Source organism: Pygoscelis adeliae, unplaced genomic scaffold, assembly GCF_000699105.1.
Source record: "Pygoscelis adeliae isolate BGI_AS28 unplaced genomic scaffold, ASM69910v1 Scaffold1, whole genome shotgun sequence".
In the NCBI taxonomy this organism is placed as follows: domain Eukaryota; kingdom Metazoa; phylum Chordata; class Aves; order Sphenisciformes; family Spheniscidae; genus Pygoscelis; species Pygoscelis adeliae.
Window position 1 is genome coordinate 2,086,756 of NW_008824051.1, and position 24,962 is coordinate 2,111,717.

At 42.6% G+C, this 24,962-nt stretch overlaps 1 protein-coding gene across 1 annotated transcript in view; it reads left to right on the forward strand.

The window, feature by feature from the left end:
• KCNK12 (potassium channel, subfamily K, member 12) overlaps positions 1–12,527 on the forward strand; it is a 21,773-nt gene extending 9,246 nt beyond the window's left edge. Inside the window, exons 2-3 of the mRNA XM_009333679.1 lie at positions 9,208–9,291; positions 11,632–12,527. Of these exons, the coding sequence (XP_009331954.1) occupies positions 9,208–9,291; positions 11,632–12,527 (980 nt within the window). The remainder of the gene's footprint in view (positions 1–9,207; positions 9,292–11,631) is intronic.
• The last annotated feature ends 12,435 nt before the right edge of the window (positions 12,528–24,962 follow it).

Genomic DNA, 24,962 nt, shown 5'->3' on the forward strand with positions numbered 1-24,962 from the left:
AAATACCTGTATTTCAGTTCCCTATGCATTTACAAAAGCCTGTAAATGTGAGGTGTGATTACAAACCAAACGTTGGTGGGCCAAAATACCACTTTGACAGCTCTCCATCTGCGGAGGTGACAGGCGTGGCTCCAACCAGGCGGTCCATATTACTAAGCAACCTCCCTGTAAACGAATTACCGCGCCTGTAATAGCAGTGAGGGATCATAATTACTGGGCTTATCAGCTGCCCTGTTTGCTGTGGGCTCGTAATTCCAAATCCTGCCTGAAACCCTACGGGCTGTGTTCCCATGGAGCCCAGCCAGTCCCTAGCCTCTGCCGTCCCCCTTTGCTCTCCTAGGGATATTCCCCCCTCTTTCCTTCTCTTACAGTTTATCTAACACTCCCTGGTCACCTGCCTTTCCCAGGCACTCTTAATTTCTGCTGCCTCCCTCCCAGTTAGCACGCCCTCCTCTACTGATGATTTGTTCGCTTGATTAAATTTTGAATATTTGTTTCACGTCTTTGCAGTCTTTCAAGTTAATAACTACCTAAGAAGTCAAAAGTAAAGCTTTACAGTTTCCTTCTGCTCCTAATCACACCTGTCCCTCTTCTCTAGTGTTAATCCTGCTATTGACCCTCTTTTCTTTTTTCAGTCTAAATCTTTCTCTCTTCTCCAATTGTCTTCAGTTTGACACAGATCATATACACTTATAATTTTTTCTCACTTTTACTGATGGGTCATCTTTGCAAGCACAGTCTTGCTTTTCTGTGAACTTTAATTGCTCTTCATTGTGGAGAGAAGAGGAAAACAATTATAGGCTAGATTTATTGACAATTAACTTCATGTAACAATATCCACTCCCGGTGGTGTGCTGGAAAATACAATGTAATTTCTTTATTTTAATGAATGCAATATTACCTAAACTTTGCAGCTATTGAAGTCAATGAGAATTTTACTTCTTGCCATAATAGCATCAGGCTTAAAGGAACAGAAAACCAACATGAAACATTTAATCTGCAATTTTTAGTATGAATACAGCCTGATATTAGTGGAAACACAGCCTGTACCCATGATCCATATAAGCCTTGCTTACCTTTATCAAAAGAGACAATTTTCATAGTGTGTCAGCACCAAGTGCATATCTGAGTGCATTTTGGGAGAAGGTAGGCAAGGACAATGATTAGGGTTCATGCTGGTAAACATTTGAAACATGAAAGTCCTCCTGAGGACAATAAATCTTAGAAGTGATAATAAAACCTTTGAATGGAAGCACTTAAGTAACAAACAGAATTATAACCTAAGGGGTGATTGCATAGCAATCCAGACAAATCAAATATGTTTAATTTTATAGCTCCTCAATAGCCTGCTTCTGCTGAAGTCAATAGTAGACCAGTCTACAGAGCTTTAGGAAATCCCACCTTACTCATTCTATTGGCACACTAGGTTTATAAAACAAATGTAGGTCTGATGTTGCCAGCACTTAACTGGTGCATGACATTACTGTAAGTAATACATCTCTGGGCTCAGTGGGTCTGTTGATGGCAACGGGTGGCACACCTAGCTGTAGACATCGGAAGGTTTCAATGCAATCTCTCTTGAATCAAACCAAGAGCAGCACAATGAAAATTAAATCTAATTGCATGAGAAGAGGCAAAGCATTAGCAGCCTTTTCAAGTAATTAAAGCTTTGGAGTGCAATAAGATAAGAAATTGAACGGCTTGATGTTAAAGTATGGGATTACTTACAAGGGTGAGGCACTGGTATTGCTCGTGTTTAAAAATCCATAGTAAGTGCTCCTTACTCATTGATGAAAAAAGTGATAATACCTTGATAACAAATGTAGCCCCACAGTGATTCCTCAATGAACTTTAAACTTTCTGAGCTTGTACCACTGCAGCTTCTTCCCCTTTAGAAATGATGGGCCAAATGTTCACATTCTTCTCAAGTTTTAGGCAGGCAAATTTAATCAAGGCAGAAACAGCAATTAGGAGAAATTTGCCCACATGAGAACTGGATGAGAAACTAGTTCAGTAAATTTCAATTGAAGGAAAACTGGATGGAATCCTTTTGGTTATTCAATATTGAATATTCTGTCATCTCTTTGCTGAGACTGAGTATTGTGCAAGCAATATATTTATCTCGTGATGATAAATAAAAAATACAATGTCACTCGTGCTCAATGTGTATGAAGTTGAGTCTACTTTAAGCCTTTGATGATGGAAATGACTGAGGTGTAAAGATCTTCAATCCAAATGGTGATGTTAATGGGGAGTGGGGGGAAAAACTTGTGTGATAAAATAGTTTGTCCATTTACAAAAACTGCTACTGGCAGAGCTGCAAGGACCAGGAAAATCTCGGATAAAATCAAAAGCTCAAAATGATCTCGACAAAGCGGCAAAGTTGTTCAGTATCATTAAGTTTAAAAGTAGTCAAGGGAAATGCATACTAAGGAAGAAAGAATTAAATGCCAAAATAGAAAAGGAGAAATAACTGGTTAGTCAGCAGTCCTGTCACCCTGTATTTCTATTACAGTTGCTTAAAATTAGGTCTTTGTGTCTTCGTGAATGAATTAGAAGAGCTGCCTGAGCTAAAAGATGCTTAAGAATTAGCTTCTTTTCTTTCAGCTGGAACTTTTTGAAAAAAGGGACTCAGGAAGGCATACTTAAACCATTAAAAAGTTGAGGTAGATTGGTCAGGTTTTTTTCATTAAATCATAACTGTAGAAGTTTGCACAGAAATTCAGGAAAAAATGGCCAAACAGTGCAAAAGATTTTGCCCTGTATGTTTAGGTCCTTTTTGTCCTACAGGTCCATCTTTATAGACTGACTCTTTGTAAAGCAGAAGAGCTGAGGCAGCTATCAAGAAATAGATGTTCTCTGAATACGTGCACAAACAGCAATGGCAGAAAAAAATGCTGCAAGTCTATTGTTTTATCCAGTCAGAAGATAAGCCAGTTATTTAAGCAGTGGACAGCCTCTCCCATCTGTAAGGCTTAGAAAGCCCAGGAGCGACATCTTGTTTTATCAGACTTCTCATGTGGAAAAAATAGGACATATACCCAAGATCACTTGCAAAATTCAGATAATGCTATTTCTTAGCCTGAAAGGAGAAGTATCGTGAGAGGTACTGGCACTGGAGTGGCAGTACACATGCAAGTATTCTTTTGAAGCTCATAATGTCTCAAGAATAGAACAGAATTTGGATGCCATTATTCTTTTTTCCTTGCAGTTCAGAAAAAAATTTTGCACAACCTTGGGTCTATTCAGGCATCTGAAATGCGACTGGAAGTTTCAATAAACAGCAAAAGCAGGTGTGAATCTTAATGTTTGAAACACTCCATTTGAAATGACAAGGCATAAGCTTTTTTTTGTTAGGGTGTTGCTTAGATACACAATTATCCACACAAAAAACTTTCTCAAAAACATAGGAAAGTAAGAGTGGAAGCAGCTTTAAAGGATGAAAAATTAAGATTGCAAGAGAAATCAACTTTTGAAACAACGTTCACCTGGAATCATGTCATCAGCTACATGGAAGACCGTAGGAAGGTCAGAGGAGGTGGCAGTGTATGGTTTCAGATATTGGACACATCTCAAGAGAGAGAAGGAATTGGCCACTCTTGGGATCCGTGAGCTATGCCTTCCTGTATATCGCCGGTTACTGAGACAGACTTTGTGTGTTTCTTGGTTACCATGCTTTTGTTTTCTGCAGATTTTTGAAAATATACTCTAAATTCAGAGAAGTTTCCTCTGTCTGATAGTGCCTCAGAAACCTGTGTTTTAGCTGAGGCTTGGCAGTGCGGTAAGCCAAGGCAGATGCTTCTGCACACAACCTCAAATGTGAGCAAGGGTTTGATATGGCCCCGACGGCTGTCAAGGCAGGATTTTGAGGACCATTAGCCTCTAGAGCAAGGAAGTCTTTTTCCACAGTAATATAACTTAAACAACCGCAGACCTTGTGGGCTATATTTTTGCATATATAGCAAAATGGTTTTCACCCAGCTGTTAGGATAAGGAAAGAAAACAAACCAAAGATAGGACACTCTGATCATCAGGTGTGGAGACAGCCACGAGAAGCACCTCTGGACTAGCTTAGGTCAATTCACAAGGAGATAGGCTGCAACCAAAAGAAAGAGCATCCTGCTTTCATCCCTTTTTTCTGGATGCAAAGTTTTCCTTTGCAAGGTGGTTTAGCGCTAATTTAGCCAACACTAACTCATATTCTTTCCTTTTTAACAAGCTATTAGAGCACCCCAGCTCTGCCAAGGGATAGAGTGACTGACAAAACAAGAGGGGGTTTAGTATCATCTTGCTTAAGATTTGCCCAAGAAAGGTAGCATAAAATGAACAAAATAGTTTCAGTCTTGATTTTTATGACTGTAAAGCTGTCTGGCCCCAAGTGTTTAGCAGAGAAGAAGATTATATTATTTGTAAGAGCAATAAAACCTGAAGCACTGGAAGAAAGTTTATTTATGAACAATATGTTAATGGAGAAGTTAAGGAAGACTGTCACGCTGCAGGGCACCTCCATCCCTCCATCTCCCAGTTGAGAGTCAGCAAGAATAATGCCAGCTTGTAGGTCCTGACTTTCTTTTTCTGTGTGCAGTTTGAATTCATACTCCTCTGATTTTCATATTTCTCTGAACTTCATTCTCCATCATCTCCTTTTAGGAGAGGGCCCCTGTCCCTCGTTAGAAACTGTGTTCTGATGCAATAGGATTAACCAGAAAACCCAAACATAAGCTTGCCAAAGATTTCCAGCCTCAAACCTGTGACCCCCCCGGCATGTGTTCCCTCTTCAGGGGGGCTGCTTAGCAAGACCTCGGGCCAGAGCTACTGCTTAGCTGGCGACGCTGGTGGCTTGGCATAAGTCAGTCCCCATTTGCTTGTACAAGGTGCGTAGAGGAGCAGCCAGCCCCAGCCAGGGAACTGTAAAACTGATTTGGAGACACTTCTGCTTCTTTCTTGTCTTGGTTCTGCACCAAAGCAGCTTGGCCAGACCAGATGATCAGCCTTCTTCTGTATTTATTGGGCTACGTGTTTACAATAATGGCATTTAGTAGTGAGCAAGGGTGGGGTTTTTTGGTTAGTCTTTGGTATGCACTTTCTTCTCATGCTGTACACAGAAAGGGCAACATGCAGTACAACTCAGAAAAAAAAGCTTGCCTACTTCGGGTAGATGAATAGAGCAAGAGTACTGCTGCTGCTGCTGAAGCCCCAGCGTTTCTCTTTTTAAGAGTCATTTATCACTCAAATTTACAAAAGTTAGGCCACTTGAGCTGATAAATGTGCCTGCTGAGTACTCACTAGAAATTGAAGATCTTTCTTGGAAAGCTCAACTGGAAGGTGTCAGCATAGAAAAACACACTTGGGAAATGCTGCAAGGAGGAGAAGGTAAACATACACAAGCAGCCAGGTTTTGAGGAGGTTATTCCTCTCCCCTTTCCTGGGGGATCCTAGGGGAGTACCCCTAATGCCTTAGACCCCTGTCAAGGTGGTAGCACTTGAGTTTTCTGAGAAGAAACCTCACCCGTATTCCTCTCAGGTCTGGCATATCCTTCACCCTAAATATGTTGTTCCATCTCTGTCACACAGGACACCTTCTCTGTAGGACATGGTATCCCCTCATCACCTGCCTGCTGAGGTGGCCAGGTATCAGCCACACACGGCAGCACCTCCACATGCAAGTACCCTGCATGCGGGGTCAGGCTTCATATTCCCATCTTCAGGGGATTTCACGAGACAGAGGTTTCCTTGCAGCTTCTTAGCCCCACCTGGCTATCCTCTCCCCCTGCTACCAGAGGAGATCCTTCACCACCACCTCCCCTCCAAAATTTCCTCTCCAGAGCACCCAAGACCCCTCTTCAACCCGAGGATCACAGCCACCAGCACCTCTGGTTACCTCCACAGCCCTCTCCATCACACCGCTCCCCGCTGCAGGTGCCTCCTGCCTTGTCCCCACGGGGCAGCCCCTCATGGCATCCCACCGCTCTCCAGGGATGCCTGTGGGAGCACAAACCCCTTGCCCACGAGCAGAAATCACAGGTTGCCAGGGGAGCCAGGGAGTCCGGGCATCCCTGGCCTGATGGAGCTGCCCTGCTGCCTCCCAGCCCTGGGCACAAGGCGCCGCTGCCCAGCCCTGTCTCTCATCCTCACCCAAGTCACTTTTTGGCATAATTTCAGGTTTGTCTTTGTCATTCACCTCTACAGAAAAATATTGGTACCTCTTGGTCTCTTTTTATACCCTTCACATGCACTTGGTAGCTAACAACTATTTATTAGCTTTGCCTTTTATTTATTGTCATGGTTGCCAATTTAATCACTTCTTTTTGTCAAAGAAGCCTAGGTTATTTTAGGCTGACAATTCTATTAACTTTTAAAAAACAATGTACTTTAAAGAGGAATGAAAATGTGGCCGTGACCTTTCAGGCTGAGGTTTAAATCACAGCCAGCAGAGAAACAGCTAAGGGTGATTGATTCTGGTGTTCACTGATGTTATGCGTAGCAGCATTCCTGACAACCGATAACCTGATCACAGCTGTGTATAAACAGAATAAAATTGGTACTGTGGAAAGCCTTTAGTAATTGCCTGCAGCTCCTTGAAACTCCTTAATGTTCAATTAATCATCTCCTGCCTTTGTTCTGCCGGTGTGGCTCCTTTTGAGTAGCAGTTGTCTCAAACACCTGACTAATATTTCACTGGTGGAGACGTAACAAGGAGCAACAGCAGTGGCCTGGATGGTTTTTAACTACGTTCATTGAGCTTATCATGATGCTCTTTCAGGTCACAGAATAGACTGGGCATCTTTTCCCACAGTCTTTGGTGGATTGGGTGCATGTATGCACATTTTTATGTACTGAACAGCCATAAGAGTTAGGGAAAAAAAAGACCTGGTTTAGCCTACCCTGGTTCACAAAGCAAATTTACAGGACCTCTGACCATCTATTTACTGTAGGCTTTGGGGAGAACAAGTCCATGTTAAAAGAATGTTATTAAAATTACAAAAAAGTTAGGAGATGCCAGAAACAGCCTGCTTATTCAACTTGAAGTGCTATATATATATCCAAGGACAGATAGATAGATAGATAGATAGACAGACAGACAGACAGACAGACAGACGTAGATTGATTATGGGGGTCAGTCCTTAGTTACATAGTCACTTAGTATTTTCTCTGTGGGATATCAGCTCCAGTACATGCGTCACCAAGGATTGCAAGCTTGTGCACGACACAGGTTAGACCAGCCCTAAAAACCGCAGTGGTATCTCATGTCTTCAGACTTAGCGTGGGTCTAACTTAAAGTGTCTTAATGCACACAGTGCTGGACAGCCCACTACCGTTCAGGAGCTCTGTTTCCAGATAGTAATCTAAATAAGATCAAATGTGATTGTACAGCAACTTTGATATTACAGGTTCTGGCAATGGAAAAGCTCTAAAAAAATTTATTGTGAGCCCAAAGGCGGGTATTTTAATAAAGCGGGCTGACAAAGATGTTAAAGGGAAAGCAAGTTTTTCATTTGTAGTCTGAAAATGCAAAGCCAGGTGGAAGAACTGCCTCATAGTATTCTCACTCCTTGGGTAAAAGCACTGGATGCAGCAGAAGTTTTCCATCTGCAGCAGTTTTGTCGGCTCTGAGCTGTGACCCTGTATCCAAGGCAACTGTTTCTGGATGTTAGGTGGTAAGAAGCTATAGAATAAATGAGAGGTAGCTGTGAAATATACAGGTATGACTCTATCAGGGGCGATAATGATGAAATGCTAACAGGTGGAAAAGGGGTTGAAGGGAGGACCAGAATCCAAATATGGAATTTTAGTCTCAAAATTCAGAATATGATAACGTCTTCCTTGATGCAGTATACATGTTTGTCAATAAAGACCAACCAAGACTATGGAAAGCCATGAACTAAAGCAAGTGTGGAACAGACATGAAACAAAATCAGTTGCCTTAGTTTATCTGCCTGTGTTCTGTAACCCACATCTCTTGGGGACCGGCCCTGTAAGAGCTGAGTCTTTATGCTGCAAGTACTTCCTTCCCTTTGGAAGCAGCATTCTCTTTATAGGGTTTTTTTTTTGTTTGTTTATTTCTGAGAAATCATTTGTTTAAAAAGCTATATTCAACAATTTTAGTTTCTTTTGATTCCTTTAAGTATAACTGCATTATTAAGAGGTGATGGAGGTGATGCTACTCTCATGATCTACACTCTGGGATTTAAAATGATTGCTCAATTGTGCTGACCTGCTATATGAGCCAAGTCCCATGGCAGGATGCCTCTGTAAGAAGAGCTGAGGGCCTGGCTGAAAGAAGCGGGGACACACGATGCCATGGTAAAGGCTGGAAGACTTTCTCGTGCTCGGTTTTCAAGGTGACCAAAACTTTCCTCCATCTCTGGTTAAATGCATCTTTACTGGAAAACTGTCACCCCCTTTAATCTATATAGTAGACTACAAGGTAGTCGCCAAACCGATTGGCCTGAGAGAAGAGCTCACAGGTACTAAAGCCGCTATTCCTTCTTGTTTTCTGGCACCAACCATCTCTTTTACCTGTAAGAAAATGCGTAAAAGAAAAGTAAGGAAGAGCAATGGGAAGCATATCACGAGGCACGTAAGTCTTCACAGATTTGTCCAGTTGCACTACCTCTTGAATCCGTCACCAGCTTAAGTAAATTAAAAGTCCAGATGAGCAGAATAGTAACCACAAAACCTATTATGCAAGTCAGGATGAGGGACTCATTAATTGCCAGCACTTAACCGTGAGAGGCTGCTGAAGGATAAGTGTTATCTGAGTGTTTTTATCAACTTGGCTCTACTAATTCTGTTTGGGGAGAAGAAGTATCAAACAGCTGAAATTAATGCTGCCATAGAGCTTGTATCTGAAGTGGTGGGTCAGAGTGGGGCAGAATTAGCATGAGGGAGATTGAAATATTGGTTCTGGGCCACACAAAATCAACCCCAAGGTGCCTGTACAATGTATGTCAGGGCCATGAAAAATGCAAAGCACCGTTTTGCTTCTTTCCTTGTACTGTCTCAGAAGCACAGGCAGTTCTGGATGACTTCATTTCACCCAGGCATCATGATGTACTTAGCCTTGAGCAGGGGCTGAGTTCAGGCGTGTTGTACAGAACACATCAGGACTAACCCCCTGTGGTCCAGGTGGTACTGAAGGGACAAACACAGCTGGCAAAGGAAGACCCTGTACGAAGAGTACATGAGCGCACTTCCATCTGCTAGCTGTTGACCTGAAGTTGCTATGCCTGCCTGGTCTTACTTTTTGCCTGTTTTATGTAAGTCTTGGCACTCTTGTTGCCGTGATGGGTCCTTTCACCTTGCATAGCTACCTACTGAATTTTGGTAACGTTATGCTTCAGAAGATATTGCTTAAACAAACCGCACCAAAAATACAAAAATTCACCACCTCTCATGAATGATCACCAGAAAATACTAAAAAGCTTCAGAACATTTACAACTTGATCCAAACTGTCACTATCTCTCTTTTTTTTTTTAATTAATAAATGTGTCTAGCCATATGTGTGACAATAAACCCATTTATTTTGATGGTGATGTTCACATGCTTGCTGTGAAGCACATATTTAAATGCTTTGCTGACAAGGCATGGGCGAACAGATGCCTTCTCCATAACGAGCTGGCTGGGTATCCCTAGCTGGCAACCGCAACAGGCTCCCTGGCTTCTTCTGGGGACCAGACACTAGTGGATATTCATCATCAAATGAGAAGGGTCCTGCAAGCAGCCAGCCTGACCCAGATAACAGCTTCACCCCACAGAGGAGGAGGAACTGAGAGGAGCTTCCCATTCCCTCGTGTTAAGCCTGGGACCCCAAGGCAGGCGTTGTGAGATCTGCTCAAAGGTGGTCTTTTAGCACAACAGAATGGGGAGACCGTGGGTCCAGAAAACAGAATCTAATGACCTCTTTGGTAATTTTTTATTTTCTGGTAATACTGTGCAAGTTTTTCACTTTCTTTTACAGAAAAGACTGTTTCTATGGTGAAGATACTGATGATGCAGTACAGTCCAAATTGCTGTCACACAGCTGCTTCCAAGCATGCCAAATCTGTTGTGAAAGTAGAACCACCTCTTTCCTCGTGCACCTTCATGTCATTGAAAAGATATTTCCAAGTTTACTTGTCACAAGCATTTACATTCTTTTATCAACAAATGTGAAATTCTGTATCAATGAAGTATGAACGGAGCACAAATAAATTACCCAGAAAAATACAGCCATTACAAAAATAAATCAATAGATTTCAAGCAGCAGTCTCAACTCATTATATATAGGGAATATTTTCCTGTTGCTGTTTAAAGGTGCGTCATGATAATAAACTGGATTTAATGATTTCATTATGCTCTATGCTAAAAGTAGCTCCTTTTTCTTCGCAAACTTTCATCGATGTGGTCTGATGTTGATACTTACCTCCCCGAATATCTTACTTGCTCAGCATTTTCATGGAACAATAAGGTAAAGAAATTTTAGCACGTGGATTTTTCACAAACCGTTAATTTAGATTAGATGTAGTTAGTTATTCATGGGACATGAGCAGTTACCTCAATCCCATCAGTATGCTTTTTGACTGAACCACCGAGCATTTTTACAGGGGAGAATAGCAGAACAAGGGCAATACCTACAGAATTAAGTTTCAGAAGAATCTTCCTGAGATAGTATGTGAAACGTATGTAATTCTTTTTCATAAAGTAACTGGTATCAGCAAATAACATGGAGCAAACTTACTGTATTTATTTGCATGCAAATTTAAGATCACTTTTGCTGTTATTTAAGCATCTATAGCTACAAGGCATTACTGCTTATGTATAAAATTATGTGTCTGAATAATGTCAAAAGACAATTCTTGTACAGAAGAGGTGAATTAATATTGCTGCTGGATCTTTCCAGAGTTTGTATATTCCGATTTTTCTATTTAACTGTGCGGCAGTGTTTTTCCCTGCTGTAATTACCAGCCTGCAAGACCCTAGTGCTCCCAGTCTGCCAGGCGGCTCTGTAGCGAGGGTATCTCGCTGATCACTTAAAACAGGGCCATGGCTTTTACTTCCTTCTGTGATTATATCAGGTGGGCTAGTTGCAGTTGGGATTTGGTTAAGACTTTAAAGTGCTGTTATTTTTAAAACAATATTCGATCTTTGGGAGGTGAGGGTTTTTTTCTGTTATACGTACAACCTGAAACCTTCCATCTTTTCAGTGAGAGCGGTACTATCAGCCCTCGATAACAATAGCGTTATGCTGGGTTACAGCTTGTCAATAGAGAGCTTCAACTTTCCATCAGGCCACGCTGGCACACGCATGTGGGAGCAGGGAAATGGCCTCTTCACCTCATCTCATCTTGAGGTGGTTTGGGCTCAGGAATGCTTCCACCTGCATTTACAGAGTGGTGTTTCTCTGTTAATATCATCTTTCATCTCTGCAAGGATGTTTTGCTCTCTCTTGAGTTTTGGTCATTTCGTTGAGCTTTCTGGTGCCTCTTTCATTCTTTACAGAACTCAGTTTCCTGTTGGCCTAAAGTGACTTAGAGGTAGCACTCCTTCTTTTGTCCAGTGAGATGGGAGCTTTGTTAAGTTACATACATCCTGAGCTTATGCATGAAAAACCATGTCATTAACGTTACTCATTTATCTCTACACCTTAGGTTTCGGGATGACCACACCAGCAACTGTGGCTGGAAAAGTATTCCTCATCGTTTATGGCCTTTTTGGGTGTGCCGGGACTATCCTTTTCTTCAACCTCTTCTTGGAGCGCATTATCTCTCTCCTGGCATTTATCATGAAGGCGTGCCATGAGAGACAGCTGCGAAGAAGTGGTCTCCTACCTCCCAACTTCCGAAGGGGGCCAGCTATGTCGGGGGTGGGCAGCCTTGTGGGATGGAAGCCGTCCGTTTACCACGTGATGTTGATTCTGGGAATTTTTGCTATTACTCTTTCCTGCTGCGCCTCTGCAATGTACACAGCAGTGGAGGGATGGAACTACATTGACTCCTTGTACTATTGCTTTGTCACCTTCAGCACCATCGGCTTTGGAGATTTGGTAAGCAGCCAAAATGCTGTGTACCAAAATCAGGGATTATACAGATTTGGAAACTTCATATTTATATTAATGGGGGTATGTTGCATATACTCTCTTTTTAATGTCATCTCAATTGTAATCAAGCAAGTTTTGAACTGGGTGTTGAAAAAATTCGAATGCAGATGTTGCCCAAAGTGCCATAAATCAAGTGCCCGCCTCGGACGTCGTAACGCCATCACCCCAGGAGCCCGCCTACGTCGACGTAACATCTCAATGGACACTGATGGACAGTACGACAGCGACACCGAGGGGAGGAGGCTCTCTGGAGAGATGATCTCCATGAGGGAGCTCACGGCATCGAATAAAGTATCCCTGGCCATTTTGCAAAAGCAGTTGTCTGAGACAGCCAACGGCTACCCGAGGAACGTTTGTATCAATACAAGACAAAATGGTTTCTCCGCAGGGGTGGGTGCTCTAGCCATCATGAACAACCGCTTGGCAGAAACAAGTGATTCTAGGTAGAGTTTTTGAAATTCCTTTTGTTTCTTTAATAAAAATAAAATGGTGATTAGGGTGGAATTATCACTGTAAACTACTGGCAAGTTTTAACTTCAGAGACAGCCTTGGTATTCATTGGGCGTTCAGCATTTTAGTTTCTGGGGGTTTTATAAGTCTTCTCTAATATGCAGTAACATCTTTACCGTAATGTTATAATTTTCCCCAAGGGAGTTTTTTGGAAGAGACTTGGATGTCTTTGATGCAGAATCTGATGCAATTATAGAAGAATGGTTTGCATGGTTACAGTGGTGTCAAAACCAACATGTTCTTCAGAACATAGCCTGAACCCAAACTCTGGGTTAAAATGCGTAAAATGGGCAAGTTCGGCTCCAGATTCAAACTTGGGGTTGATAAGGTTTGGCTAAATGAGTATCTCACCATTTGTTGGAGTCTGGATCTGGCTCTGAACTTTGTACTCAACTCTCTTCAGCAATTCCTCATAGCAGGCCTGTATATAACATACACGTAGGTGACTGCAGTTACACCAGTTTTAGGGTAACTGTGCTTCACTTGATTAATCCTACTGACTTCAATGGTAGAGGATCAAATGGGCTGAATTCCCCTGACTATAAATGTTGGGTTTTAGCCAGTCTTGTCTGAAACGCTACCTGCTACCTAACTCTTAAAAGTCAGGGGATTATCAAGAACCGTATTAAAATGTGCAAAACTATTCCTACCTGCTGAATTACTGAAAACAGGCAATTGTCAACTTCAGTACTGACTTCACTTAATGCAAGAGAAGCCAGCACGCACCTCTGGTGTCAAATGTTTGCATCACCACTGAAATGCTTATTTCATTACTTTTACATGAAAATAAGTAGCTAAAATGAATGTAGGCTCTCCGTTGTCCTAAATTTGCATCTTTTACTTCTGCAGTATTGTTGCTGAGATTCACGCAAATTATTTCTTTGCAGTTCTTTGTTCTGTACTTGTTTCCCACAAATCCGATTGTGAAGGTTTTGTGCAGAATGATGCACAAAATGCAGAAGAGCATTGCTTTGGAGCTCCCCCAGAAGCTAGCTTCTCTCAAAACATTGGTACTAAGTCATAAATTGGCCTAAGGCTGTTGCTACTGTCTTAGGTCATATTTAACCTGCGCTAGCCCAAACTGCTGAAGAACCGGAAGCATCTTCAAGCGAAGCTGGTCTAAGTGTCTAGTTCAGCATGACAAATGGGTGCATAGGAATTACTGCAAATCCCTTTCAGAAATATGTGCAAAGCTCTGGATCATTTCTCTAAATTCTCTATACTATGCCGCTCCGTTAATGCTGTGAAGGTAATAAAAAGGCTTCTGCTGATTCCAGCAAGAAATATAACTTAAGCGTGAAGTCTGAGAAGCCACAATGGTCAGCTCTTGAAAACAACTTGGGTAATTATAGGCAAGATCATGAGTACTAGGTTGATTGCTGAATAAATGGAAAAAGCTGATGAAAACAAACTAGGAATATTAGAAATGTTTGAAAATATTTCCATGAAGTTTCATATAGATATTTTACTCTGTTGTTTATTTACTTTACTTTGTTTTGCATGGGTTTGAGGTATCCATCAGTTTGCTTTCCTTTAAATTTGTAGTAGTGCAAAATGTTTTGGAAATTAACCTCAGAAAACTAACTTTTAATTTGAGGTTTTGCACACTTGAGCCTGCCAAGTGTCACACTGCCAGCTGAAGTATGGCAGTGATTGTAGCTTTTGCCTGAAGGAGAAGGAACCAGAGCAGCAGATGAACCATCACACGTGGATCTGTATCATACTATAAACGTAGTCACAGCTTTTATTAAGATGTTCGGCCCAAAACACTCAATGTTTGTGTTCTCATACTTAAGAGTACATGGTATGGCAGAGACCGCATTCAAGAGGCATTCATCTGGCAAGGAGCTTCCCTGGTGGCAGAGAGACCCCCCCCAAGGTCCATGTGTCTGTGTGCCTGTCTGTCTGTGCACTCCATCTCAGATGCTACATTTGAATGGCCCTTTGAAGAAGCAGGCAGAAGTCAAAGTGTTTGGTGATGCTATTTTGAAGCCCACTGAAGGATAAATTTAAGCAGGATGTGTAGGGGCAGGTCATGGTCTGGGAAAGACTCAAAGACCGACTGCAAAGACCCAGTTCGGGAAGGCGACTTCCAGAGCTGCAGGGACCATTTTTGGAAACGGCAGAGGCAGGGAACCACAAGAATAAAAATCTGTTCTTTTCCCTCGGGATTACCCCCAGGGGTAAATCTCTTTAACTATGATGATTTATGTGTTTATTAAGAGTGTGTATGGGGCGCTGCTCTCCTCTTGCAGCTAGACCTCTCTTAGGGTTGTATCTTGGTACATTTGCCATCACAGGGACTATTACTCATTAGAACAGACCCCGCTGTGTGAAGTGCTGCATAAATCGAGGCAGACGGGCTGTGTCCCAAAGGTCTTGAGTTTGAATAAATAGGATCCCAAACCACAGCAGAATTACTTAGGTTTATCATTTTACTCATAAAAACATGTTCAAATGCATTAACATTCTGCGAGCTCAAGAACTATATTTTTATGATAACAAATTTGCAAATTAAGGGGTTTTATTTTTTCAGTAAGTTGTTTTTAAAGGATAAATATTACAACTGTGATTAGGGACCTGTTTACATGTTTGTAAATTGTTTTCAAACTACCTATTCCTGCCTGGGAAATAGAGTGAAGTAATATGAAATTGTACATACCTCCTCTGCTATTTCTGTACTTTTTCTGAGTCCAGTCGAAGGCAGACACGCAGTCTGCTGTAACATGATTTAAATGTTTCTGAGTCTTTTTGGTACCATTGGTCACAGCGGTGCCATTGCAGGACCCTTTGCAGTTCCTATTGACTTCAGGGGGAGTTGGATTGGCTCCCAGAGCTGGGTTCCCCAAGAGATTTGGGCATCTGATTGCTACTCTATGCATGTAGGTCTAATGTTTCTTTACTCCCAAGATCCTTGATAAACTCCATTCTGCTTCTCCTTAGCCTCAGAGGCATATAAAGTGCATGCCCCTATTTCTTGCAGCGCACATATCCCCAGAAGCTGACACAACTCAACCACAGGGACCCCCAGCTCGTATCTAAGCCGCTTAAAAATCCCCAACCCCATCTGGCTCAGCAAGGCCAGTTTAGGAGAGGGTTCAGAGCACGATTACTGAACTGGGTCTCACAAGGAGTGGCCTTACAGTTCCCTCATACTCAGCAGCTGAAGTATTTTTCAAGGACGCATGAAAACCAAGCTCCACATCTCTACTCTTCTGCCTGCTAGCACTACCTGGGCACCCATCACCCGTGTTGCATGAGTACCTGAGCCAAGAGGACATAGGAGATTTGAAATCGGTCTTTCCTAGTCCTTCCTGCGCTTTCTTTAGCTTTTTTTATAACAACTTCTCTTTAAACTTGCCAGACTTGGGTACCTAACTCCTCTCTTTTTTTGTGCATGGTCCAACTCGGGATTCCCCAAGGCAGCCTGCTCCTTTTGTGAATTAAACCCTAAACATGCACCAAGTGCAATTCCTCCTGGTATTTCATTTTCACAGACAAAGCAGATACCTGCAATATCCGGACACAGGCTGAAGCACAAGAAATCAGAAGGAAACTGAAGGAACAGAGTGGGACAGTGAAAGCACACTGCACTAGATTGCACTTTCTTTTCAGGTAACTTGGGAGTTGTATTACATTCTTGAAATGTTTTTTTCTTCCAGGTTTTATTTTTGGACAGCCTTGAAAGAATGCGATTAACTTAGGATTTAAAAGTTCATCTTCCCTGGTAGAACCCCCTCTGTACCACCCTGCAAAACAGCAGCAGTGACTCCTAGCTGGCACAGACCCAGACATCCCAGTTGCCTGCTGAGCAGCTGTACAGGCAGCACAGACGGGAGCTCAGACCCGTGCCCCAAACTGGTCTTTTGCTGTCTGAGCCTAAGAAGAGCATTCAGGAGCAGCAGAAAGCTACAGGACTTGGGACTTCTCTGTGAGACGGTCCCTAGGGAGAGCAATGATTGCACAGGCGTGAGTTGCTCAGATCCTCCAGCACGAAGGGAGGAGATACTACGTTCACCTGGCCCGCGTGCTAATACCTTGCAGATGAGAATTAAAATTTAAGTGAAAATTAATAAGGGACAATGACCAAATTCAAGTGACCACTCCTCTTTCCCCTGGAGCTCAGGGCAGAACAGTTACAAGGAACAGTTTCTTGTGAAACCGGTAGTGTTCAACAAGTCACTGCATTTACTTCTTAGGGCTTGTCTTTCCTCTGTGTGTCTCAGACAAAGTTTGGAGTCACACTGAGATGTCATCCGATTCTCTTCGGTTTCTTCCCATCTGCAAACACACTTCTCATTTTGTGCAAAAAAATCAGATCGCCTTTTATTTCCTTGCAATGCAAAGGATGTCCTTCAGATGATATGAATGTTCAGAGAAGTAATCTCATTGACCTCAGTCACAGATGGAAGTTTCTGAAGGACGAGGCTGTAGTTTGCCCATCTCCCTGCGGAAGAAACATTGCACAAGTAACTCCCATTACTGCTATCAAGAAGTACAAAGGTACTTTAGGCAGTGACTGGGGCTTTGCAGCAGTAGGCACAACTGAAAATGGAAAGAAGGTCTGTTATAAAGGATGTTTGTGCCTACAATTTGACGTGTACTTGCTATTTGATAACCCAGTTGCCAGCTCTAATTGCAGCAAAAATACCCAGTGGAAGACAGGAGAGGTATAAGAATCACGTTAAAGCTCTCGGTGACCACCCCATGCCATGCTCGGGTTACCCAGAGAGGCACTGCGATGCTGCCCGTCGGTGTTGTGCTGGTGTCCCAGCACAGCTTCAGCCCTGGCCCTTGATCTCTTCTCCTCCCCAGCTTTCTGTGGGTGAAAATTTGGGTGTATTACGACCATTTACCCGTATTTCAGTCACATCTTGACTGGCTACTGAAAGGAGGACTTGAGCAGCAGTGGAGGCCATATAGCCACGCATGGGGGCTCGGTACAAACCTGATTACGTGTGTGGGATGAATTTATAATTACATGAAAATCAGCTGTAGCAATGCGACCGTTCTCCCTTTTTTGTGTTTTTCTAACCTTTAACTTGAAAAATATTCAGTGACTAATTATTACAATGAATGTTCAGAGCTAATCTAAACAAAATCGTACTTTGCTGATTGCTAGCACAACTATGGATATGGCTTCTGCTCTAATTGGATTACTAATGTGCCTTTCCAAACCAACACACATTTTCAATGTTATATTTAAATAATACAATAAATATTATGTTACATAATAAACTCAATTAGGGCTTATTAATACTTGACTCACACAAAATAACTAATGAAGTGTGCATTGCACATTGTACAACCGATATGCAATTTCTTTTTTGTGAAGACTTCCATATTTGAGCTCATATTCTGCTTTCGTGAATATTCATGCTAGGAAAACAGAAGCATTATCATAGAATCATAGAATAGTTTGGGTTGGAAGGGACCTTTAAAGGTCATCTAATTACATCGTCTGCGGAAAATGCAGGAAGGAATGGCCAATTCCACTGATATTTGACATGTAGGATATGCATATTAACATGCACGGTAAGCGGTTCATTATGCATTATAAATATGTTGTGTAGCAATGGCACAGAGGAAGGACTACTTCAGTTTACATGGTCACAGTCCGAATGCAGCTACCAATAAAGATGCATGCCTTTTTTCTTACTCTTTTTATTAAATGCATAGCATCCATCCTTTAATTAGAATATACCTTTAAACCAGGAAAAAAAGAATGATGCAATTGCCCTAAATATTGCATAGCCAAAAAGAGGTCTAGAATCAAATCCAAACTTTCAACTCTCGGGAACTGAAATGGTGTAGTTTTGCTTTAAGCGGGGCTGCAAACCTGCAGCCTTCCTATCTATTATGTTTAGTCCTTCCTTGGGAAAGGAAAGAGACAGTAAATATGGGTACAGTTTATAGCAGAGTACCCAGCAGTCTGGCAATTTAGCGTGAGAAAAAAAATATAAGCTTTTTCTCAAGGTACAGCAAGTGTACTGTTACCAAGGAATGAAAAGTGTGGGGAAAGGGAGAGGCTCGGAAGTACCTTCCAACAAATCCATCAGGAAACCAAAGACTTGCTTTGCTCTCCATACGCACCTGCGTTATGCCCCATCACAAAAATGGTGAGACATCGTCACAGCGCCAAGTAGCTCTCGTATCACAGGCTCAGCTACCTCCTCTGGAACATGGAGAGAAGTGTTTTGTGAGACACAGAGGGAAGAGAGAGGGACTGCACGTTTACACTCACCATCTGCACTTCATTCAGGAGGTGAACGTTATCAAGGGCTGATTTTGGGAAGACGATCGCCCAGCCTACTGCTGGAAAAGCAGCCATGCTGATCTCTTATAGTGATGGGTATATCGTAGGTGCAGATTCCCACGCCGCCGGTCCCCCCAGTCCCCAGGCCATGACGTGCCCAGGTGTGTGCCAGCCAGCTCCCCAGCCTGGACTCGGCACGAGGAAGCACCGGGCATGAGGACGTGGGTGGATTTGCAGTTGTGTAACATCACAGTCCCACGTGTTTTCAGGATTAGGCCCCCCAGCAGGTGATGCTTTATCAGACCGTCTAAGAAATACAAAGATGTTCCCATAATCCCTTTGTACTTCGCAGACTGTAAGATTACTTTTTAAAGCCAGTGAGTCAATGCAAAATTAATGCTTTTATAACAATATACAATAAAGAACTTGGAAAAAATTACTGATATTTCTGACAACGTGCAATTCAAACACCAAGTGTTTTCTCAGTGGCTATCATTTCCTAATTTTTGTATCAGTGAATCAGTTTTATTCCCTACAAGTAAAATATGTCCAAAAATTTTTGCTTATAGTAACATCCATGAGCTGTACAGGCACTGCAAGAGTTCAGTTCCAACTTTACTGTAAAACCTCAGTATCTGACAGCACAACACTTGAAAAATGTTTTGGGTTTGTTGGGGTTTTTTTTATGTGTGTAGAGACATTGTTTATTTACAAAAATAAAAAATGCCATCCCTTCACATATTCAGACACACACATTTTTAGCTCACTAGAATACCACCTTGTTGTATACTCTCTGCAAAAATATTAGTTCCAAATTTCAAGCCAACTTAAAAAGACTTCAATGATAATATATCTGCTCAAAGGTATTCCTGTTTTTCATTTCTTTTTAAAGGGGCACAGCTTGGTAGATATCTTTAGTGGAGTTGGCATTATTATCTCCTATTACAAGCATCAAGAATTTTACTTCTGCAGTTAATTCCACTGGCTTTGGTATTTGCTTACTTCTGTATTCCACTAAGTGTGAATTACAAAAGGAATGACCAGTTCTGTGCTGGTTTCTGGTTGATAATCACTTTCCCATTTGCATTGACTGCAAACAGCTGAAATATTAACACCAGCAAATTAACCAGCAAATGTTCCCAGACACACCAAAATTAGTCACTTTTCTGAATATTTTTCTTTTTAAAATTGTTTTGTAAAATCTAAATTATGAGTATAAATTACTTGTCATGGTTGGAATGAGCAGACTGAATATTTTCCCTACCAACAGAAATCCTTGGCATGAACTCAGTGAAAGATGCTAAAGATAGTTTTATGTAACAAGTCCTTCCTATTTTATTTGCCCATTTTACCTAATTTGTTTAAACTTTTTAAAAGGAAGTTGAAAGGATGTAAATCCCATTTGGAAAACGCCGTACCCTGGACATTCACTCCTACGAATAGAGCTTCTAAAGGGATTAAAACTCAGACTACTAGATTGCTGCAAGCACAATTATATGTACAAATCTTCAAAACTTGAATATTTTTACCTGTTTGGCAATTGCAAACTAAGGGCATGGCAATGTGATTCTAATTCAGGCAAAGAAACATAAATAATAGAGCTCCACTCGCTACCGACCGCTTTTATCCAAAAGACCACCGGTGCACAGCTACAGCGTCAAGGGTAATTTGCTGGCTCTTGATGCACAAAGATGTTATTTTGCCGGTTGGTTCAGTTGCTGGGAGTCTACGCTGGGGCTGTTAAAGCAGCTTGGCTGGGTGATAACGGGCAATTCCCTTCACTGTGCCTCAGGACACGGTTTGCCATCGCCCCAGCCCTCTGCGGCTCCTAAGGAAGGACCTTGTCTTTAGGTGTCGTACACGCCTGCCCCTGCCCTTGAATCGGGGCTAGCAGCTGTGCTATTTGAATTGTCAAGACATAGAAAAATAGAGAAAGGCAAAAGAAAAAGAAAAAAAAAGACTGACATTATATTGAGCCACTTTTGACAAGCACAGCAAGATGTTGTAGCCGGCGCTACACTATTTCTGGCCGCCTTTGAACCCTGGTTTGTTCCCGAAACAGGAGTGTTTGGGACCCAGGTGCAGTCATCGACTCATTTTACATTCAGCCTCTGCACCAGCAAAGCAGTAATGCTGTGATCCTCCTTTCCTCATAAAACGGATAGAGAGATTTGTTTAGGCTTTCTGTATGATGACAGCATATATAAATACTACAAGATGAATCAATTACCAGGTCTGGTTATATTTGTTAAGAGATCTTTAGCAGTAAAAAAAGAAAAAATGGTCTTACCATCCTACAAGTACAGTAAAGCAACAGAAGTGGTGCTCTGAACAGAAAGTAAGGTGCTAAAATACACAATTGGGTCCCAAAGCTCAGGCATGCAGCACAAAATTACCATAACGTTCATTTCTAATGAACGCCTCGATTTCTGACAGCACTGGGGTAGTCAAGGCTTATATTTTCTTCATTTGTATGAAATTAAAATGTATTTGAGGACATGCCTTGGTCTGAATAGCACTCAGGGACAGAGTTGCCTCCATCCCCAAGTTTAAGCATGTCCATGGTCCAGAGACCATGAATACTGGTTCAGTCCCCAGCAGAAAATGGACCTGCCTCGGAGTGTCTGTGGTTTTTGGAGAGGAGCTGAATGTCATGGCAACCTGCAGCTGCCTCCTCCGGCCAAGCCTCCCCCAGCGTGGGATCCATCCCACCACCACCCCCTGGTCTGCAGCCAGCGAATGTACTGCCAGGAAAGCGGTGCACATCATCAACAATGCGGTCATATCCCTGCCTTCTTAATGGGCTAAAAACATCAGAAAATATAGAGAGCATTTTCTATTTTAATGATCAAAAGGGTGTTGCCCATTATTCACAGCCTACACACAAGATGTCATGATTTTCAATTTTCCTGTGCTGATCATTCAATCCATTTGACAGCTGACCTTCAAGTGGTCATGATCTTTCGGAAAAAAAAAAAAGAAAAAAGAAAAAAGAAAAAAACCAACAACCCCACTCAATATCAGCATATCAGAAAAGCAAAATAATCCTAAATGAGACAGTAATGAGCTCACATGCAAAAGCTGTGAGCAGAGCTGCCTCTGTCCATAGCGGCCAGCTGCTTCCCAGGCAGCGGGAGAAGTTTGGGTTCAGGAGAGCATCAGCTGGATGTTTGGGGTGCTGGACATTGCCCTGCAAACAGCTGCAGCACCAAAAATGGCACTTTCTGAACACGTTTCTGCAGCTGTTTCTACACTGTTAGGGAAATTTCTCATCATCAGTACTGAAATCAGAGGATGGCAGCAAGACTTACACAAGCTTTTTACTGTCACTGGCAAATATGGGTATTAGCCAGGGACTATTGTAACACCCGAGAGGAATTTCGGCTGAGTGTTGGTCAGAAAAAATGACATTTCTCTGGCCAGAAACAGTCGCAGCAGGTCCCGGTGCCTGGCATCACTGAACGTACTCCCAAAGAGTTGAATGATACAGAAATTACCTAAAAAAGCCAAAAGAGCCGGTAGGTTCTAGGAAGCAAATGCTGCTCTTGCCTGAATCTGGAGTAACTTAGTTGAATTGCAGGTAGTAAATAGCCTAATTAAACAGACATAATGACTTTTAAATGCCTGCTAGAAGTCAAAAGGAGCTGCATGTATTTTTCCAGCACAATTTCAGTTGTGTTTACCAAGTCAAGAGGTGAAATGAAGCAGCATAAATTCCTGTAAATCATTGATTAGAAAGCATAGATTTTTACTCTCTTTCAGATGTTGCTTCCTAGCAAAACATTAAACTGGAATAAATTTCAAGATTGAAATCTATTTAAACAAGTGGCACTTTTAAAAATACTTTAATTCTGGGTTGACAGGAACTTTGCCTCCAACACATACCATAATTGAGAGTGCTTTTAACGAAATGGTCCCATTTTTAATGTCAGCTCAGGATTTTTCCGCTGTAAGATCTTTGAATGAAGAGGACTAAAAGCCATATACTAAGCCAATTAAATACAGATCACATTTCTACTGGTACGTTATATACAGTTTGCAAACAAAAATGGGCATTTTGGGCTTGGCACCCCTTCATTCGCAGAAGCATGGTTATGGACCTAGGAGGCAGAGACGGCTGATGCGCAGCCGCATTGCAAGGTGGTGCAGAGGCATTGGCGGAGGCTGTGTAGGGCTGGTGGTTAATGAGACCATGGAAGAACCCGCTGATGGTGTTCGGGGAACATTCCTGTGTGGTTTTAATGCTGTGATGCACAACCGAGTATGAATTATGTACATCTGGGAGGATGTCAAATTCCAGGTGACGTTTGGATTGTTGCAATTAAGCTATTACAAAGACTTTTGAAATAAACAGGAGAAAAAATGTTGCCTGGGATGCGTATGCAAGTACTCTTCTTTTCTGAGCATGGGGAGCAGGAGGCAAGGCAGAAGCACCTCCCAGCCAAGAGATCCTCTCTGAAACATGTGGCTTGGGGATCACAGAGCTGTAAGGGGAGAGCCCACAGCCCCCCAGGTGCTGGTTAAACTGTGTATGGTCGGGCAGAGCCGGGGAGGATAGCAACTGGTGTGACATGCTTCTAATGTACATGATGGTTATCTATTAAAGATTGCAGCTGACCGATCCTTTGCTTTACAGTAAAACAGAGAGCAGATGGAAACTGTTTGCTCTGTAAACAGTTATAAGGAACTCCCTATATATCCCTTCTCCCCAGCTTCCATTGAAATCAATAGGATCCATCTGTCCAAGGTATTAAGATAAATCCTGGAAATTTTGGTACTGACTAGAAAGGCGCTTAAAAAATCAATCACACTGCAAACAGAGAAATGTCACTGCACCAAACGAGGAGGCTTGCTAATCTTGCTAGATAACACGGACCCAAAGTGCAAACCTTTCTGGTTTATGCACCCAGCCAAAACCCATATTGCTGTCCCCATCTCCTTAGCTAGTTAAAACAAGCCCCAGTGAGAGCTGGTGCTGGGCGGGTGCTCTGGATGGCACCCGCTGCTGCAGTGTCCCAGGCAGACACACAACCTGCGAGGGCTGGTTTGACAGCCCCTGCTTGCCAAAACACACACGAATTATTTTCCCAGCAGAAAGGGCAAGGGCTGAAGGGTTGCAGCCGCCAAAAGTTATGCTGGGCCAGGCAGCGAAGGGGAGAGGGAAGCTGTTGGCTGTTTAGCACTGATTCCACTGATGCTAGGTGTCCTCAAAGATGCTGACGTTGGGAGTATAGTTCTCCTGGGATTTATTCGGGGTCTCCCATGCTTCAAAGAAGTTAAGATTTTCAGAATATTTCAATTTCTTCAGAATTCCAACCATAAAGTTCTCCATCACAGAGTACGGGGGGAAAACCCTACTAATCTGTTAGATATTCATATTTACAGAAAATACCTTTTTTAAAAAAAATAACAATTACACTTTCTACACCACTCCATTTTGATGTTGCTGTTCTGGTACCTTCCTGTATTGCAAATATATCCCTTCCTGGGGAGCCACCAGCTACCTCAGCTTGTTTCCTAATGGGGAAAAAAAAGGTACTGAGCTCTGCTGTCCAAGAAGACAGCAAAGCAAATGGGGGGAAGAGAAAACTCACCTGGACGGGCAGCACCAGCAGCTCCCACAACTGCTCCCGAGATCTCTCAAGTGGCTCGTCCTGGCATAGGCGAAAGGCCACTGTGAAAGCATCCATCTGTGGTGTGTATCGGGAGGTGGGAGAAGACAACCGGCTCGCTGGGAGCCGACTTCCCTTGTTTCTGCTGCTGGTGGAAAGCTCATCCATGCTGCCCTCTGGTAAGCCTGGGCTGGCCCGCTCAGACCCTCGGTGACCCCGCTAGGAGCAGACACAGGGCTGCCAGTACCCAGCTGGGGCATGCACTTGCCCCCAACCCCGCAAAACCCTTTCCAGAGGCAGGAGCGTAAAACCAGCCCTTAATCCAATTTATTGCAGCAAGATCCAGCCCTCATGTAAGGGCTGCATTTATATTTACTTTTCCATTATGCTACATTGCAAGTTGTTTACATTACAGGGATGACGGGGCTGCCTTAAGCACCCAAATGTCTCACCGAGATCCTATCACATACCCGTACAGGTACCAGATCGGCATTCAGGATGTCC